The 18087-nt window shown below is 55.3% G+C and overlaps 1 protein-coding gene across 2 annotated transcripts in view; it reads right to left on the bottom strand.

Annotated features, from left to right (window-relative positions):
* Nucleotides 1–949: 949 nt before the first annotated feature.
* SEPTIN9 (septin 9) overlaps nt 950–18087 on the bottom strand; it is a 68519-nt gene continuing 51381 nt past the window's right edge. For both annotated transcript variants that reach the window (XM_082293826.1, XM_082293827.1), the window contains 8 exons: nt 15174–15302; nt 14718–14799; nt 13883–14020; nt 8695–8812; nt 6295–6390; nt 5376–5472; nt 3811–3862; nt 950–2993 (listed from right to left, as the gene is read on the bottom strand). In XM_082293826.1, the coding sequence (XP_082149952.1) occupies nt 2858–2993; nt 3811–3862; nt 5376–5472; nt 6295–6390; nt 8695–8812; nt 13883–14020; nt 14718–14799; nt 15174–15302 (848 nt within the window). In that variant the 3' untranslated portion in view covers nt 950–2857. The remainder of the gene's footprint in view (nt 2994–3810; nt 3863–5375; nt 5473–6294; nt 6391–8694; nt 8813–13882; nt 14021–14717; nt 14800–15173; nt 15303–18087) is intronic.

Raw genomic sequence — 18087 nt, 5'->3', positions numbered from 1 at the left:
AGGGGGCACTGCACACCTCACAGATGCCACGTGAGGTGAGACATTTCACTGCACCAGAACCCAGGTGCCAGCAGAAAAGCAGAGTTTAAATGTTCATAAGCCTGTCCTGTGTTCTAGACCCCTGCAGGAACCCAACCCCACCTGAGTGCTGTCCTGCTGGGTTTGTTTTCATCCTCTTCCACAAGCACAGAATCCAAGAGGGGCTGAGGCTGGAAAGGAGCTCTGGAGGTCACTTGCTCCAGGGTCACTTAGAACTGGTCACCCAGGAGCGTGTCTGGGTGGCTTCTGAGTTCAGTTACTTGGTGGGAAAAATACAATAAACAGGTCAGACAGAGATTAACCCACCAGAGGGGCAGTGCCAGCTGTGACACCAGGGAGAAAGGTGGTTTTCAGGCAGGTCCTCCAAGTGAAGCCAACTTCCAAGGGCATCCCAAGGCTGACCCTGCAGTCCTGAAGGTTTTGAAGACCATCTGCCTGTGGAGCCACAGCCACATTTGTGTGCAAGACCAGCTCCTGCCTGCCCTTGAACTAGGGGCAACCCACTTCTCCATAAAACCACCAGGAAGCACAGTGGGAACAGCTTCACCATGGAAGCAGAGGGATGGGACCCACCTGCCTCCCTCAGGATCATGCTGGCTCCATCCCAAAGGTGCTCAGCACAAGCAGCTCCAGCGTTTTGTAGGGTACCCGGGGCAGGTGTCTGAGGTGGGATGAGTCAAGGGGGTCAGGAATTATCTTTCACCCTAAACAGGTTCTGGGGCTGGGCTCTTCCACCATCCCCAGCCCCATGGGGTTCGTGCAGCAGTGATTACACCACAGCTGGGAACAGACATTTCCAAACAAGCCTCCTTCTATTTGCATTCGAAACATTTATTTTGGGAAATACATATTAAACACTATTATTTATACAAAAATGGACTAAATTTTCATAATGCTTATAACCCCCAAAAGGCCATTTTAATAGATCTGGATGAAGGGCTTTTTTATTGTATTATTTTCTTTTTTTTTTTTTCTTCCAAAAAAAAGTCAGGTTACAAAGGAGAAAGCAGCGTGTCTTGCTTGGCCCAGCTTGAGATATCAACTAGAGGAAAAAAAAAGTTTTAGATGGCATTTGCAGAAGTGCCTCACCACAAGAGATTTTTCTCCCCTTTCAGTCTTTTTTTAACACTTGAAATATATTTTTTTTTCAGTTAATACACGTTTTTGTTGTGGTTTTTGCTAAAACATAGCAAGTCAGCAAGTAGAGAGTTGCTGTTCCCCAGCAGCTCCGTGGGGCTGTTGTGGAGGGGGAATATGAGTGAAGGGGAGAAGGGATCCTCACAATGCACCCCCCTTCCCACACCCCTTTGGCTGCTGGGGGGGACATGTGGGGAGCCCCTGAAAACCTGGGCATCCCCAGCAAGGGGAGAGCAACCTCCTCCCTCCTCCAGGTCACCTGTGCTGAGCCAGGCTCTGTCCCCCGTGGGCTCTGCAGGTGCCTTCCAGTGCTAGAGGATGGGGCACGCTGCCACGTCAGTGCGTGCCCCCAAAAACGGGTGATTTGCAGGAAGTTTTTTTCCCTTCGAGAGGATTTGGAGACTGGTGGACAACAGAAAGGCCAGGGGAGCTGGGGAGAAGGGGGCAGGACTGCAGAGCTCTGCTCCAGGACCCCCCGCTCCCGTGTCACAGTGCTACCTAACGCTTGCAGGGTCTTATTTACTGGAGACACACAGAAAGAGGAGGGTCTGGGGGCAGAGCAGGGGGAGCAGCACCCACAACGCTCCCCAGCACCCCCCCCACGGCTGCAGGGCTCGGTCAGCACATGCACAGACCCCCTGCACAAGGACCAGCAACACAGAGGAGGATGTTCCCTGGACACACATCACACAGGGGACCCAGGGAATGAACAGGAATGAACAGATACCCAAGGGCCTCCTCTGGCGTAGGAAAAAGCCCAAGAATCACCAGGGTCAGACAGGACAACCCTTTACCTCCCACCATGGCTTTGCAGAGACACAGTTCCACACTCAGCCCCCTCTGGACAAACACACTCCGAGCCTTCAGCGGACAAAGACCCACCCAACTGAATGACAGAATAAATACACAAGTGTTCCCAGGACACCAGCCACAGCTCGGGCCCGAGGGAGAGGGAAGGAGAGTCTCTACAGAGATTCACAGCCTTCTCCAGGCTGCAAAGACAGACAAGGCAGACCCTCCCTCCCCTCTCCCACGCTATTGCAAGGTCACAGTCTGAAAAGGCACTTCTCCCAAAGCAGGTCGCTCTGCCTGGCCGGGGGTCGGTGACAGGCGAGGTGACACCTAAACACTCCCAGTTTATTGCAGGTAGACAGGGTACAGGGGCCGGGCTGGGGGCTGGTGGGTCCCAGAGGGCTGCAGAGGGCTCAGAGGAGGCGACAGGAGGCAAGGATGGCACTGTCTTGCTCTCTTCATCCCACCGTACCTTGCTTCCCAAGGCTACGTTCACCAGGAGGAACCCTCGCCTTCAATGGACGGAGAAGAGCCCCTGCATGGAGGGGCTGGAAGGGCTCCCAGGACACCCCAACCCCGCTGGCCCCACAGATCTGCTCCCCAGGGTCCGGCTGTGGGGTCAGAGCTGGGCACAAACGAGAGCCTGACCTCCACAGAGGGACGGTCCCCGGCCCAGGGATGCCGCTCTGGGGGCCGAGGACAAAACTCATGGCACAAAGTGGGGGGAGAGCAGCCACCCCACTCCACGTCTGGTTATTTGGTCAGTTAACATGGCAGGGGGTCGGGGAGCAGGGCAAGAGGGACAGTGGCAGAGGATTTATATAAAAATAAAGGGGGAAGAGGGGAGAAACAGCGAGCGTGAGCGAGCGAGGTCCTGGCTGCGGGGCGGTTACATTTCGTTGGCCACCAGCTCTTTGTCGGCCACGCCGTTGGACAGAGAGCTCTGGCCCTCGTTCAGCCTCTTCACCCTGTAGGCTTCGAAGTGGATGTTGCTGGTAATATCCTTGATGTTCTGCATGTGTGTCCTGCAGGAAAGGGAGATAGAGCAATCACGCCTTACTGGGCACGGCTCAGCCGGCCCAGGCTCTGCACCCCAGCCCTCTGCACCCCAACCACGCCCCAGCCTCAATGGCCCCTCCTGCCCTATTGGTTAATGGGGCCTTTAAGGCACAGGAGAGAAGGAAAGGCAATAATGGGCAGCATTATTGGGCAGCAGGAGCAGGAACCTTCACTGGTGCTTGGGGACACAGGAGCTGTGGCTGTAGAACACCCACCCAGGGAGATCCCGACACTGCCAGTCCTGGGGTGAGGTTCTGTAGCCCCACACAACAATCTGCCAGCAACAGAACACATGTGCAGAGTTCACCTTGCAGCCAAACTGGGGAGGAGCCCAGTGCCCCCTCTAGCAAGCCCAGGGGGCTCAGCCTCCCACTGCCCCGTAGTCAAGAGGGACCAGCCATTGCCCAGACCGCACAACGATACCCCAGTGGAGGGTGATGTCTTTGAACTGGGGATGAGACCTGGCACTGGTGAGAGACCACTAAGGCCAAAAGCTGCTTGCAGGCCAGCTGGAGCCACACTGCCAGCAGTCCTGGAGTGTGTCCTGACCCCTCCATCGCTCCTCTCCTCCTCTACCTCAGCACAAGAAAAGCCCCCTGAAGCCTCATCCTACTGAGTGCGGCCACCCCTCCGAGTGGCAGAGGGCTGGGAGGGAAGGCAGGGATGGAGGGGTGAAAGGGTGGAGGGATGAAGCAGCAGAGCAAAGCAGCAGCTGCTTCAAGGGCTGTCCCCTTTCCCTGGATGCCACCTGGTGACCAAAGGCTCTGGGGACAGGGCACTGACCTGATGAGGAGGTCCCGCAGGTAGGCGAACTCACAGTGTGTTGTGTTCTCCACTGGCAAGAGAGAGAGACCCATCAGTGTGCACCCATCACCCATTGCCACCCCCAGGGCAAGCAGGGCCTGGGGGCTTCCCCAGCGTGTGGAGGGCACAGATGGGCACTCACCCCCCCCCAGGTACAGGTGCAGGACTCAGGAGTCCTGAAAGTAAAGTCCAGTAAAGCTGGCAGCAGCTCCCTGCCCCAGCTCAGCCCTGGTGAGGTCTGAGTGAGCATCCACAGCCCCTTCCCAGTGTGTCCCACCAACAAAAGGGAGCTCCCAGCAGCACGCCCAGCACAATGCTGGGACCCCCAGAGCCCCAGACAAGGCAGGGGAGGGGCACAGTGAGCTTTGCAGTGAGCACCAGGCGTGTCTCCACAGAAGAGTTTCATCTGTAGCTGGGTCATGAGCATCCTGCAGCACCCCAGGCACGCTGGTGAGGGCTGCCAGGGCTGTGCAAGGACAGGGACTCCTGCTGGCACAGGCTACTGAAGCACGAGTGCTTGCAAAAGGGATGCTGCTCCACCACAATCAGTCTGACAGCTGCTATTTTACTCCTAAATGTACTCAATTTAGAGGGTGAATTCCCTTTTTTGATTTTTTTTTTTTACCCAATCCTGTACATAGAATAGCAGGATCCTTTACGTTGGAGAAGACCTCTAAGATCATCGAGTCCAACCATTAAACACCATGCAGGAATGGCAAAACAAAAGCAACACTGCTGTGCAAAGGCTGCCCATGGCCATGGCTTTGCCCTGGGGGTCTCCCTGTGCTGGAGGCAGCTGCCACAAGCAGAAGGTGAGGGTTTAATGGATCCCAATGAACTCAGAACGTTCAGGGAAACGGCACGAGAGGGCAGCAGAGCTTCAAAATACACTGATTTTCCTGGCAGCTTTGTTAAACCATCCCTGAACACAGGATTCCTATTAAAAAGACTCATAAATGAGAGGAACCTGTGAAGTGAAGGGGAGGAAGATGAGAGGGGTGGCACTGGAGATGAGCCAGCTGGCTGCCAGGAACCACAAACAGAGAAATGTGTAGATGTGCTGGAGCCAGGAGCTTTCATCCAGCTTTTAAACAACGATTGTAAAATGGGGGAGAAAAAAGGGACACACTCATGGAAAATGGAAGAGGGAAGAAGTCCCACAAGGGCACCAACCAAAGGCATGGTGGAGGGCACAGATGCCAGGGGAAGGTCCTAACAGGAGCTTGAGACACAGGGATGTCACTGGTGTGCCCTCAAATCCTGCTGTCAGGCATTTAACTGTGCAAGAAGCACAAGCCAGGCCACGAGACCCCCAAGAAATATCCCCTCCAGCACTCAGCAGCCCCCCAAGCCACACAAAGGTGCAGGAACCCAGCACGGGATGATTGGCCAAGGTGTTTCCAGTCCTCAAACACCAGAAAATGATATTTTTGGGAGGAGCAGGGAAGCACCACATACACCTCAACTTTTACTGCTGGTTTTGGACCTCATTGCCTTCTGCCAGGGCAGAGATGGGCTCAGGTGGGGAAGCAAGGACAAGGTACCTTCAATGGTGCCCCACTTGGTCTTCCTCCCAAGGATTCTCCTTCCGTTCACCTGGTACTCCTGGTCACTGCCCACCACTGCAAACGGGATCATTTCCTGTGGAAAGAGAAAAACCAGGTTATGTTTTCTTCCTGACAACTGGCCAGGAAACCAAACCAGTGAGCAAAGTCCGATGCTGAGCTGTTTCCAGGAGGGTTTAATGGGATGAGCTGGTCTGCCCCTGATGTTCCTGAGCAGTGCTGCCTGCCAGGGTCAACAGGCAGCACAGGGCTGGGTACCAGCATCTCTCACACGTGTACCCAGCCTAAAACCAGCCCAAACCCAGCCTAGCCCAGTCCCCCACTGGCAGGCGCCAGGTACAGCTGAAGCAAAGCTATCCAAAGCTTCCCTGGGAATTGCCCCCAGCATCTGGCAACCTGTGGTCAACTCATTTCTTGATCCAGGTTGGTGTCTTTCAACTTCAGAATCCCTAAAAGATTTTTTTCTTCCTTGAATTTGTCCAATCCACTCTAGTGTGCCAAAAAATTGCTGGCTGATTCCACTAGCATGGAATTGCCAGCTGCAGGCAGCCTACAGGTAAAATTCCATCCCAGTGCTGGGAAGGCTGCTGCCCTAGCCAGGGATGGGCAGGCACCTCTGTTCCCTGTGCCTGGGGCAGGGGAAGGGGCCATGGACCCCCTGCTTGCTGGTGGGGATGGAGATGGGGAAGGAGTATGGCCAGGAGACCTCCCCCACAAGCCCTTCTCACCCTCTTTCCACCCCTGCTCTGAGCTCTGGCAGGATTCCTGGTGCTGGGCAAACCCCATGGACAGGGCACAGCAGTTTTGGGGAGAAAACAGAGGCCTTTTGGAAGGGACCCTTAGGACATCACCAGCCCCTGGAGCTGCAGGGCCCATCCTGCACAGCCCCTGCACTGACCCGGAATTTCTCGTTCACCAGCCGATCTTCAGAGTCCTCATCAAACTCCTTCTGGGGATACACGTCGATGCCGTTGGCCAGGAGATCAGCCATTATCTGGGAGGGGAGAGCAGAGGGACAGGTGAAGGACAGGCAGGCACAGCAGCTGCACTCCCACCACGGCAGCTGCTCCCAAAAGGGTCTCTGAACCATGTCCAGCAGCAGCATCTCCCTCTCCATCCTAAACACTGCCCACCTGGGGGACAGAGAGCTGTGCTCACCTGCCACACACCCACCGAGTGCTTGCCCTGGAACCTCTGCAAGAACCTGGTGCCGAGGCGCAGCTCAGGCAGAGAGTGAGATGAAGTTACATGAGCTGGATGTTGTTTAGGGATTGGAAAAGACAACAGGGCAACCCAAGCTGCCCAAGCAAAGGGGAACGCAGCTGCCAGGCTTGTAACACAAAGGTAAAAAGCTGCTCTCTGGTATTTGTTTAGACTCCTTGGAAAAGGAATTTGATCTGAGGGGACAAGGACACAGATTGGAAGAGCAGACTCTAAGGACTTTGCCTCTGTGCAAGGCCAAGAGATGCTGAAATCTGATTCCTGGGTGGAGGCTCAGCTCGTGGGGAGCTTGGAGGATCAGCCTTCTCCTACAAGGCTTCAAACCCAACCCAGCCTGGCACCTGCTCCCACCACTTCCTACAGTTCAGGTTGGAAAAGGAGTGGATCCAGCCCAGGGAATGCCCCCAGCCAGCCTCCCACCCCCCACCAAACCAACACACCGGGTTTAGGGGAACAACCCAACAAAGCCAGCTCCAGGGAGCACATTCCACTCACTCAGCACAGCACTGGCACCAACCTGCAGCCAGGCTGGTGCTTCACATCCCCTGCCCACGCCATCCAAGCCCAAAACCTATCACCTCTCTGAACCAGCTACACCCCCAGATGCAGACAGGGCTCTGCTTTTGGAAGCACACACTCAGCCACACTGGCACGAGTGGAAAAGGTCCAGCCTGTGCCCACCTGGCCTGATTTGTACCACCTGCCCTCTCATCTGCACCAGAGAATCTGGAGCTGGGAGCATGAGGAGAGAGAGCAAACACACCACGTGGCTACGTGTTCTCCCTCCATCCGAAAGGATTTGGGGGGGTCTGGTTATAATCAGGAAGCAATCAGAGATGGGGTGAGCTCATCCTGTGCTGAGCCAGAGCAGAGCAGCAGAGCCAGGCACTGTCCCCACGGTGTTCCATGGTAGCAGCAGCCGAGGGTGCCCGGGTGACATTTGAGGTCCCGGACTCACTTTGTAGTGCCAGAGCCAGCTAGTCACCTGCAGCCACAGGGGTAGGTGCCCCTCTGAATGGGGCCAGCAGTCTGCAGAAGCCACCACAGAGAGCAGATGTGGCACCGTGGACCTGCCCCTCCGTGTCCCCTCACCAGCTCCTCACAGAGCTCTGTGCAAACAGCCTGACAAGCCAAGCGAGCCCAGCCTGGATTAGCCCTCAGCTCCATTCCCAGCCAGCCTCTAGCCAAGGAAACTGCTCACAGAGTTTGGATTCAGCCCCCAAAACCAGACTGGGTATTTCAGTGCTTGATGCTGTTCAGCAAGAACTGGGAAGACACCGGTGTGGGAAGGAGTGGCTCACCCTCTCCTGCAAGGAGCTGTGGAACCACTCCTGGCTAAGGTGTCGTCCTCTCCATAACCAAAGAAACGTCCCTAAAACTGCCCTTTTGGCAAAACCCCCTTTCCCTTCACTTCCCCCAGTTCAGACTCAGAGATCAAGGAGCTTGGTGTTTTTTACTTCTGCAGGGAATGCTGAGGCCACCACGCCTGCAGCCACATCCAGCGCCCACGCAAACGGATTTACAGTCCCTTACCAAACCCCCAAATGGGCCATCTCCGCCTCTCAGAGCACAGCCCGTGCCTTGCTGTGGATCCAGACAGCCCCTCCTCAGCTCCCAACCACGGGAATTTCATACCTTGCTTTCCTCTTAAATCTTGCCCAGCTGGGCTCAGCAAACCCAGACGTTTTTGCCTGGTTCCTGTATCAGTGCATGATTGCTGCAGAGGGAGCGTTTTCCAGCCCCTCCGTGCAGCACCATCATTCCCAAAATAACAGAAACCAGCCTGAAAATAACAACAACAATAACAAAGGAGGCAGGAGAAGCAGGCCCGGAGATGTAGAGCTCCAAACTTATCCTGTGCTGACAGAGATCCAAGAGAAACACAAGGAAGTGCTTGGAGAGCAGGCCTACCCTGCGGCCACGCGGGATCGCTCCGAGCTGCAGCCGGAGGAATGCGCTGGGCTCCCGGCCAGGCTCTGCCTGCACAGCCCTGCCGGGGGAGCCACGAGGGGGACAGGGAGACCAGGGGATGGGGTACCAGGGATGGGAGCCCGGGGAAGAGGCAGCAGCCCCGTACCCGTTGTTTGAAGTAGTCCCTCTCCTCCAGCGTTAACGTGTCGGCTTTGGCGATCACCGGGACGATGTTGACCACTTTGCTCAGGCGCTTCATGAACTCGATGTCCAGCGGCCGGAGCCTGGAAAACAGCAGGAAGAAGGGGATTTGCACTCTGAGGCTGCTGCAATCCCCTGGCAGAGAGGGGCATTCAAAGAGCAGACAGAGAGGGAATCACTTCCTTTCAGATAGGATGAGTAAAGGCATTTTCTTAAAAGCACAACAGTGCAGAGAGGGTTTGAAAACACTTTAAACATTTCCCTTTCAAAGCTCCTGCTATCGCCTGTGAACCCTCACAAAGCCCCGTGAAGTGGCAGAGGGCTTTTATCTCTGCACGGCCACACAGGACTGCGGGAACTTGCCCAGAGCTACTCGTGTCCTTGGTGGAGCTGGGATGAGAGCAGGGTGATGATGGCTGCAGGGCCAAATCAAAACCTGCTCCAGCTCTATCCAAGCTGTCAGCGACCATCCTGGGACAGCACAACACAGAAATGGCCACAGGTGACCGTTCCTGCCCACGCTCCCCTCTGTGCTGAGCACCAGTCCACGGTTACACACAAGCTGGGACTGCCTCTCACATTCATCAGCTGGGATTAAAAAAAAGCTCTGGAAATTCTCCAGGGGCTCTCAGAGCACAGAAGAGATGCTGCTTGTTCCAGAGGGTGAGAATGTCAGAAAATCTCTACAACAAAAGTCTCAGCAGAGGAAAGCTACAGAGATTGCATAACTCAGTGATCAGCGCCTGGGGAAATCCCTCCTGAGCTGACAGCACGGACACGGCTCCAGTGCCACACTGCTCCACATCCCAGCCCTGCAGACAGCAATGAAGGCACCTGGCCACGATGCCCCCTCACCCCTCAGTCCTTCCAGAAGGTGTTTTTACTGCTGGGGGTCCCAAACCAGGAGAAAACCCTCCTTGCGACACCTCCAGTTGCTGCAGTTCCCCCTTGGTGGCTCTGGAGGTGATGGGGACATGCAGCACAGTTGAGTAGATATTGCCTTGAAAAGGAAACCTGGAGGTCCCAGGGTCCAGGAACACCTTTGGGGTAGGAGCCTGTTTGAAAAGGGCCCTCACTGAAGGGCCAAGAGAGCACCCACTGCCAACACTCTCAAGCCAAACCCCAACTTGGTCTCCTCGGGCCCTACAAAGGGCTCAGAGACCCCTGCAGACCCAGCCACAGGAGCGCAGAGGGGAAGGGACTGATCCTGCTCCTCAGCAGCCACCAGGCAGTGTCCCCATCCCAGGGGGACACCTCTGCCTGGCCCCAGTGCCAAGGGAGGGACATTCAGCCCTAGAAAGATCCACTCAGCTCCAGCTGATGTGAAAACAGCAGCTCCAGGCTGCCCCAGTGCAGCCAGCACTGGTGACCCAGCTGAACTCTCCCCTGGTCAAACCCACTCCTCTCCCAGGGATGCAGCTGGACTGCACCAGGTGGATCTTGTCCCCACACACCAACAGCACACACAGCCCTGAGCACGTCATTAGCGCACGGACAAACGAGGTCCTAACACAAACACAGGGTCACAGATCACCCTGGGCCCCAGGAAAGAAAGATTTTGGCTATTAAAGGGAAAAAAGAATAGAAAAAAGCACAAGGAACCCCCCATGGACACATCTAAGCTGACTTGCTGCTGGCAAACATTGTTTGGAGCTCTGCATAATGTATTTCCCAGACCTCCAAGGAAGTAATGCAGTTATGCTCCTTTCCCAGCAGAATTCTTTCCCCTCCTCTCTCTTTGCTATTTTCCAAACAATTTTTCTCCTCTAAAAGCTTCTTCCCCACTGAGCCTGTGTTCCTGCCTCTTTCATCAGCTTTTCCTTTAAAGACCAGGATGCATATAGAGTGAATGCAGATGAATCCACAATCAGGCAGACGTTTGAGTTTCAGCTCAATCTACACATTAAAAGCTCAGTTCCGATCCCTCCGATCCCTCACATATCTGGAGGATGCCGAGGATGCCACAGTGAGCCAGAGAGGAGGAGGCAGAGCCACAGCTTGCCCACACCCCTGGGCACACCCCTGCTGTGTCCAGCAGCACCACCCAGGCAGAGTGACCGTGTCCATCTGCACCCAGACACCCCTGACACAACTTTCTGCTCCCATGGGCTCCTGCAAGTGCCTCATCCATGGACGTCACCTCTCTGCACCACCCTGAGAACACCAAGGGACTCCCCAGCAGAGCAAACTGCATGTTTTGAGGGTATTCTGCAAGTTTCTAGATATTCTACGAACTTCTTCTAGGTTGCCCCTCCCAAACCTTACCTATGTGAGAGAAAGTTCACCTTTTCACTAAGAACAATGCCTGCCTGTAGCTACACATCACATTCATGTGAAGACACCAAAGGAAAATACCTGGATTAAGGCGATGACAAGTGCTATTTGCTCCAAGCACACCACCAAAGAGAAGGGAAGGCTCAAGAAAAGAACTAATCTATTTTCTTCTCCTTCCTCAAATGGTCTCTGATATTATTAACTTATAATTAGACACACACATGCTCTGGGCTTTGCTGGGAAGGGTGGAGGAGCTTGAAGGGGACTGGATGGGCTGAAGCAGGAGATGCAGGATGGGCTCCAGCCACTTCAGCCTGTGCTGGTTGTTCCCTCATCCCCTCCTGCTGTGGGCCTGGGGGAGGCTGTGCAGCTGGGCACACCTTGCCAGGGCTGGGCACACATTATGGTGGCCAGGACACACGTTATGGTGGCCAGGACACACGTTATTTCTGCCACTGTGCACAGACAGGATCTAAGCAGAGGCTCATTCCTGTTGGCTCCCCTGAAATGCTGTTACAGGAATCAAAACCCACGGTGAGCTGCAGAATTATTTCCTTTTGGTTGTGCCCCAGATCAAACTAACAGCAGGAATCTGAGCTCTGTTGACCAAACACCAGTGAGGACCCAGCAGCTGCCCAGCCCTGCTCCAGGAAGCTGCTGGGCACCTGAGAGGGGCAGCCAGAGGGGAAAGAGGGAGTGGGTGGCAGTCCCTCAGCCACCAGCCCTGGTAGAGGCAGGAGAGGTGCTGATCAGGCCAGGCACAGCTCCAGAGCCATTTCCGAGCTGAACAGAGCTGTGCAGGGGTCAGAGCAGGGATATTTATTGGGTGGCAGAGCCAGGCTTGAGCAGCTGCAGCTGAAAGCCCCTGCCAGCACCATCCTCAGCCTTCACAGGCACGGTTACATGGGAGTGTTACAGGCTGTGTGTGAGCTGGATGGGCTGCAAAGCCTGTCCTGAACTCCCTTGTGAACTCCCTTATGCAGCAGAAACTTCTCTGCTGATTAACCCTGAGCTGCCTGGATGGGACAGCCAGACTGAAACAGAGCCAAGCAATCCTCTGCTCTGGCCTCTGAATCTCTGCACCTGGTCAACTTCACTTTTTTTTTCATCCCTCACTCCTTTTTATTTAGGAAAAAGCAAGCTCTCACCCAGTGCCCTGTCAAACCTAACCCAGCTGCCTGCCACATCCATGTGCCAGGCAGTCCTGTGCCCCACCCACCCACATCACCAGGGAAGGACAGATGGACACGAGTCACCTCTGCTGCTCTGGCTGCCACACGGTGAATGTAGCGGCTCCCGGGCAACACCAACACCCTGTGCAAGCACATCCCCGGAGGGCAGCACCAAACATCCAGGATGGTGAGTGGAGCACGGTGGAGCTCCCAGAGAAGCAAAATTTCCCATCAACTTCCCCCTCCCAGTGGGGTTTGCCCCCTTCACTCATGCCTCAGGCGGCAGGAGGGCACGGGTGAGCCGGTGACAGCGGGGACAGCCCCAGCCGGGCTATCAGGCTGTGGGGAAAGAGGATCAGGGCTCAGCAACAACGGCCCCCATCTGCCGGGCTCACTCGGATATTGGAAACACATGTCTGCTGGAGAGAAGGAAAAAAAGCAGCTGAAAATCCACACAATTGCTGTTGGCCGGCGGGTGAGAGAAACCAGAGCGCGGCTGGAGAGGCTCCGCCGGGGGACACGGCAGAGGGGCTCCACATCCCTGCCTGCCCTGCCCGGCACCCAACACTCCCTGCAGCCTCTGAGCATCAGATGTGTTTTCTAAGAGTTAAACAGAGCGGTGAGGAAAAGCTGGAGCACAGCTAATGCTGCAAGTCAGACCTGCCGAGGCAGGGGCTGAAGATCTGGGCTGAGATTAGTGGGACCAACACGTTAGGCTGGCCTAAAAATGTCATCTCCCTTTGAAACCTTCTGTGCTTTATTGTATTCAACCATAAATGTTTCGTCAGCCCCTCTGCTCCTGATCAGTTACACAAGAGGGGCATAACTGGCCCATGCAGTCATTTTATTCCAGTGAAGGATGCATTTTTGGTCTACCCACTGACAGAAGCAAAACAAAGTCTTTTCTATTGGAATAAATCTCCGCATGGGGAAGTGGAAAAGGCTGTCATGAATACAGTGCTGGAGGCTTAAGTTTACTTTTGAAAACAGACCCAAAAACATCCCCAATGCAGACAGAGCCAAAAGTGGAAGGAATTGACACAAATCAAAAGGAAACTTGGGCCTCGTTTCATGTTGTGATACTTTAAGTCACATTTTTCAAGACATTTTAAGTGCCCCAGAATTTCAGGGTGGGCTGTGTGCCTAGGAGGGGAAAAAAGAAAAAACAGAAAAGGGAAAAAAAGAATAGAGCGAGATCTGGGCCTTTTGATGTTGTCACTTGAAAAGTGCCAGAGCCAGGAGAACTCTGGGCTGAATAAACAGCATCCCACTTGCAGACTAGTCAAACAACCTATGAAATACCCTTACAGGGTGAGGGTGTTCACTGCCTTGACAGCACAAGGAAAACTGGCTTCTCCCCTTACAATGTCAGGGGCAAAGAAAAAAAAAAATTAATGTTCTGCTTGCAAAAGTAGCCTCTCCATCCAATTTGAGACCTGGTCCATCCTTGGTGTAGCAAGCCAGGTGACCACAGCAAAGCCAGCAGCTCCCTGGAGCTCAGAGATGATTTCATGGCCCCTCAGAACAGGAAACACCGCATTTCTCTGGGGTACAGCAGCTCTGTTACTGCAAGGGCTCCAGATGATACAGCCCTAAAGGACAGCTTCCTCAAGCCCCAAAGAACATGGGAGGATCTCAGGGAGAACTGCCCTGATGGGACACAGGCAGGGGAAGGCTGAGGGGTGGCAGGGACAGCGGGGTACGTACGAGTGGCCCGTGGCTGGGATGAAATAAATACAGCAGTGCACCCGCGTGTCCGGGATCCGCTTCTTCCGGTTAATGTTGATCTCCTCCTGCAGGTACTTCTCGTACTGGTCATTGATGAACTTCATGATGGGCTGCCAGCTGCAGGGAGAGAGGAACACGGGGTGGTGGGGTCGTGTGAGGGATCTGGACCACCCTGGCCCTCCCACCTGGGCTGGCTGCGTGAAGCAGAGCCTGCAGAGCCAGGGACACTCAGCATCTCATAAATCACAAACCTCACGTGTTCACTGCTTAGCAACTCCATGCACTGCTGCAGGAGGGTATTGACTGGCTGGTTTAGACAAGCAAGTGGCTAAATGTGCTCCCTTCTCTCCTTCTGGACCTGGCTGTGGAGCAGGACAGGGCTGAGACCATGTCCTGGCCCCTTGCACGGTGTCATGGCACAGGAACACGAGCAGAATCAAAGCCCACAAGCCCAGCTGGTGGTGGGGACAAGGTACCTGCCATGGGCCAGGGAGCCATCCTGCAGAACCAGACACTGTGCCAGGGATCCCGGGCAGAGTTCAGCCTCCAGAGCCACATGAGCGGGGTCTGGGGACTGGCCCTGCTGGCACACAGCTGCTCCCAGCCACAAACAAAGGTTGTCTCATGCCTGGAACAGCAGGATGTTTGTGGCTCTCCCAGGGAGCATGGCACTGCGCTGCCACCACAACAACCTCCTTCCTGCTGCCCACGGAGCAGGGGGGCACAGCGCCAGGCTACAGCTCTGGGCACGGGGTCAGGAGGTGCTGGGGCTCTCCTGCCTTCCCCCTGCACCCAGGGCAGAGAGGCAGCTCACCAGTTCTCGTTGTTGATGTGGTCCCCAAAGCCCGGGGTGTCGATGACTGTCAGCTTCATGCGAACCCCCTTCTCCTCAATCTCTGAAAGAGAGGAAAGCTGGTGTGTGAGGTGAGTGTTGATGGGTGCTTTGGCCAAGCCCATCCTCCCACAATCAGCTGCAGAGCTGGAGCTTGCTCCCAGGGGAGAAATGCACCTTCACAGCCCCATATCCACCTTGAAATGCCACCCCCACAGCCACCTCACTGGTTCCTTCCAACAAAACTAACTCAATGCTGATTAATAAATAAAAAATAGATGTTTTCTCAGCCCTGCAAGCATCTCTGGATGGTAAAAGCCCGTTCAGAGGGATGGGAATGGAGGTTTATGGAGGTCCACAACCCCTGTGAGTCCCCAGAGACACAAGGCAGAGCAGGACCTAAAGGCAAAGCAGCAGGTGGGACCTGCAGAGCCTCACCGTGAGTGATGGATTTGATTTCAATGGTCTTGGGGATCCGCTCCTCAGAAGTTGGCTGTACAGATTTCCGGCTGATCTTGGATTTGAAGAGAGTGTTGATTAACGTGGATTTCCCTAAGCCGCTCTGACCTGGAAGAGAGCAGCATAACCCAGAGTCAGCACTCCCCCATCTCCAGGCTGTGCCGTCAGGGGCCAGGGGATGGGGGCAGCTGACAGACTCAGGCTGCACTGGATCTGCTGGAGGGATGGAGAGAGAGAGGGATGAGGAGCAGCTGCTCCCCTGCAGCTCCCCCGAGCCAAGGAGCTCGAGTCCAGCCCAGCCAGGAGGATGCTGCAGGTAGCAAAGCCCCTCCATGGCTCCAAAGCAGCTGGTTCCCTGCATCCAGGCAAAATCCCAGCAACCCCGAGGACAGGCAGACAGTGCTGGGGATGTTTGAAGGGCTGTGGTGATGCTCAGCAGGGCTCAGGGACCAGGGAACCCAGGAAGAAGCATCCCAGCTGTGCCTTCACTCTCCTGCAGTCTCCTCTGTCCAGCTCCACAGGGAAGGCTTTGGAGCAGCTTGGCAAGCCTTTATCTGGACAGGATTAACAGCAGCAACAATCCTACAAACCTCAGCCCTGCTGCATCTGCTGCTGCTTCCCTGACAGACTTGCTGCTGCAGCCAGCCCAGCTGGCTGCACACACACAGGTCCACGCCAGGAGCATCTCTGAATCCCACAGAAAACACCCCAGGAAGCACATGAGATTCCACAACTTCAGAAAAACAGCTTTTAGAGAAGCATTTTCATATCCCAGAGCTGATACTGATCTGTGTGGAAAGGACACCAGCAGCTCTTGACTCTCCAAGAACAGCTGTCCCATGAGCTTGGAGAACAACTTTTCCAGAGCAAAGAAAACAGAATTAACTCCTCAAAACCCAGGGAGCAGATGCTCTGTGCCCCCTGCAGAGGTCCTGCACACATCACGGGGACCTCACTGGCCCCATTCTGCCAAGACATTTGCAGACAGTGATCATGGCATTGCCACCAGCATGTTCCTTGTCCCACAGAGTGTCCCTCAGCAGAGTCAGCAAGGGTTTCACCCATATTCTTCAGGGTCCTGGCCCATCCAGGCCACCAAAGCCAACAGTAAGGCCAACCAGCACTGGGCATCACCTCCTGCCATCACCCCACTCCCTGAGCAAACATGAGCTTTAGAGCTGAGTTTGCAGCATCACCAATGGCTGCAATCCAGCACAGGAGAACTCTCTGCCAGCCGCTGTCACTGCTGGACTCTGAGAAACACACGGAGCACTGCGGGTAAGTGCTCCCAGCCCTCTGCTGCCTGAAAACAAAGGGGCAGGCACAAACAGGTCTGGAGCTGGGCATGCAGAGCCAAACCAGAGCTCTCACTGCACCACTGCTCATCGTGAAATGGAGCACCTGGGGAGAGGGGAAGGCTGGGTGACACACTGGGGACGGGTGAAATCAGGTGGCACACTGCCAGAGCTCCAGGCAGTGGCTCTCTGCATTCGTGTCTGTCCAAGCTGCTGGAGCTGCACTGCCTGGAAAGGCACCAGAGGTGAGAGCCACCAGCAGCCAGGATGTGATGTCCCATTGGCACCACAGCCACAGGCTGACCTTGCTGAGCCATGGTGGGGTGCACCTGGAGACCCGAAGGCTGTGGCACAGGCAGCTGAGCACAGGGCAGAGCCCCCTTCCAACAGCCCTGGTTTGCAGTCCACTGCCTCTCCCAGAACTGAAATCCAGCAGGGAAAACGCAGCTGAGCCTGGCCACCTCTGCTCTCCTTCCAGCTGCTTTGCACCGAAAACAACGCAAAAGATGTGCTTTGGGGTTGGGATCTTTTAAAGTTTAGACATTTTTCCTCATCTCTGCAACTTTAGAGGACAAAGGGCTAAACTGACCTCAGCCTGCAGCCCCCTCTCAGAGCTCTGGTTGGGATTGTGAAACCTTTTTTGAACAGGGACCTTGCTACAGTGGGGAAAGAGTTTTCACAAAGCTCCACCACAGGGACATGGTGAGGAGTGACCCCCACACGGCAGCGATGCTCAGTTCCAACCTCCCCTGCAGGACAAGCCACCTCCCTCCTCCCTGCTCTCATCTCCTGCCTGTAAGACAGAGATTGGAACAATTTCAACTCAAGGACTCACATCTTAGGCTGGCTGGGAATAATGGAGCTAAACCCATCCCTAGGGAAGCACAGCAGGAGGAGGGCTGGCTGCTGCCCCTTCCCCGAGGTGCCGCTCCTCCCGCATCCCTCCCGCATCTTCCGGGAGGGCCAGAGCTCAGCTTGTTTATGCTGCCCCGAATTCCCAGCCTGCAACCAGCCAGCCCAGCGCCTGCCAAGGGGAGAACAATGTTTTCCAGGCGCGCCGCAGCACGGGCCTTCATACCACACACAGCGCTGCCAAGGCCCAGCCATTCCTCAACATCCCTCCCCGCCTGCACAGCACACAGCTGAGGTGCTGAGGCAGCACAGCCTGCTCCTGGAGGGATGGGAGCCTCCTCTGGCAGGGAAATGGGAGCTCATCACAGGCAATCTCACTTGCAGGCTCCCAGGACCAGTGCAGTGATTCCTCTCCTAGCAGCAAAGAGCTGGAGTTGTTAAAATGTCTCCCAAGAACTCGTTCTGCACTGCCCAGCCTTGCTGTGGTCATCCAGCTTGGGGAACCTTCTCCATTAGAGGGAATGGAATCATCAAGATGGGAAAGGCAGAGCATCCACAGAGCTTGTTGGAAAGCTACAGCACACTGGTGCCTTTAACAGACGAAGTAAACTCTGGATCAGCCCCTTCCACAACCCCAGGCAGACCCCCAGGATACCCTGTGGGACATCCCACAGGCATCACCTGTAGCCTTACACAGCTCCTCCCAGGAGGATAAGGGATGGTGAGATCCCATGACCATGCTGCTG

Source organism: Coloeus monedula (genome assembly GCF_965178545.1).
Source record: "Coloeus monedula genome assembly, chromosome: 19".
In the NCBI taxonomy this organism is placed as follows: domain Eukaryota; kingdom Metazoa; phylum Chordata; class Aves; order Passeriformes; family Corvidae; genus Coloeus; species Coloeus monedula.
This window is presented reverse-complemented; position numbering and strand designations above follow the sequence as displayed.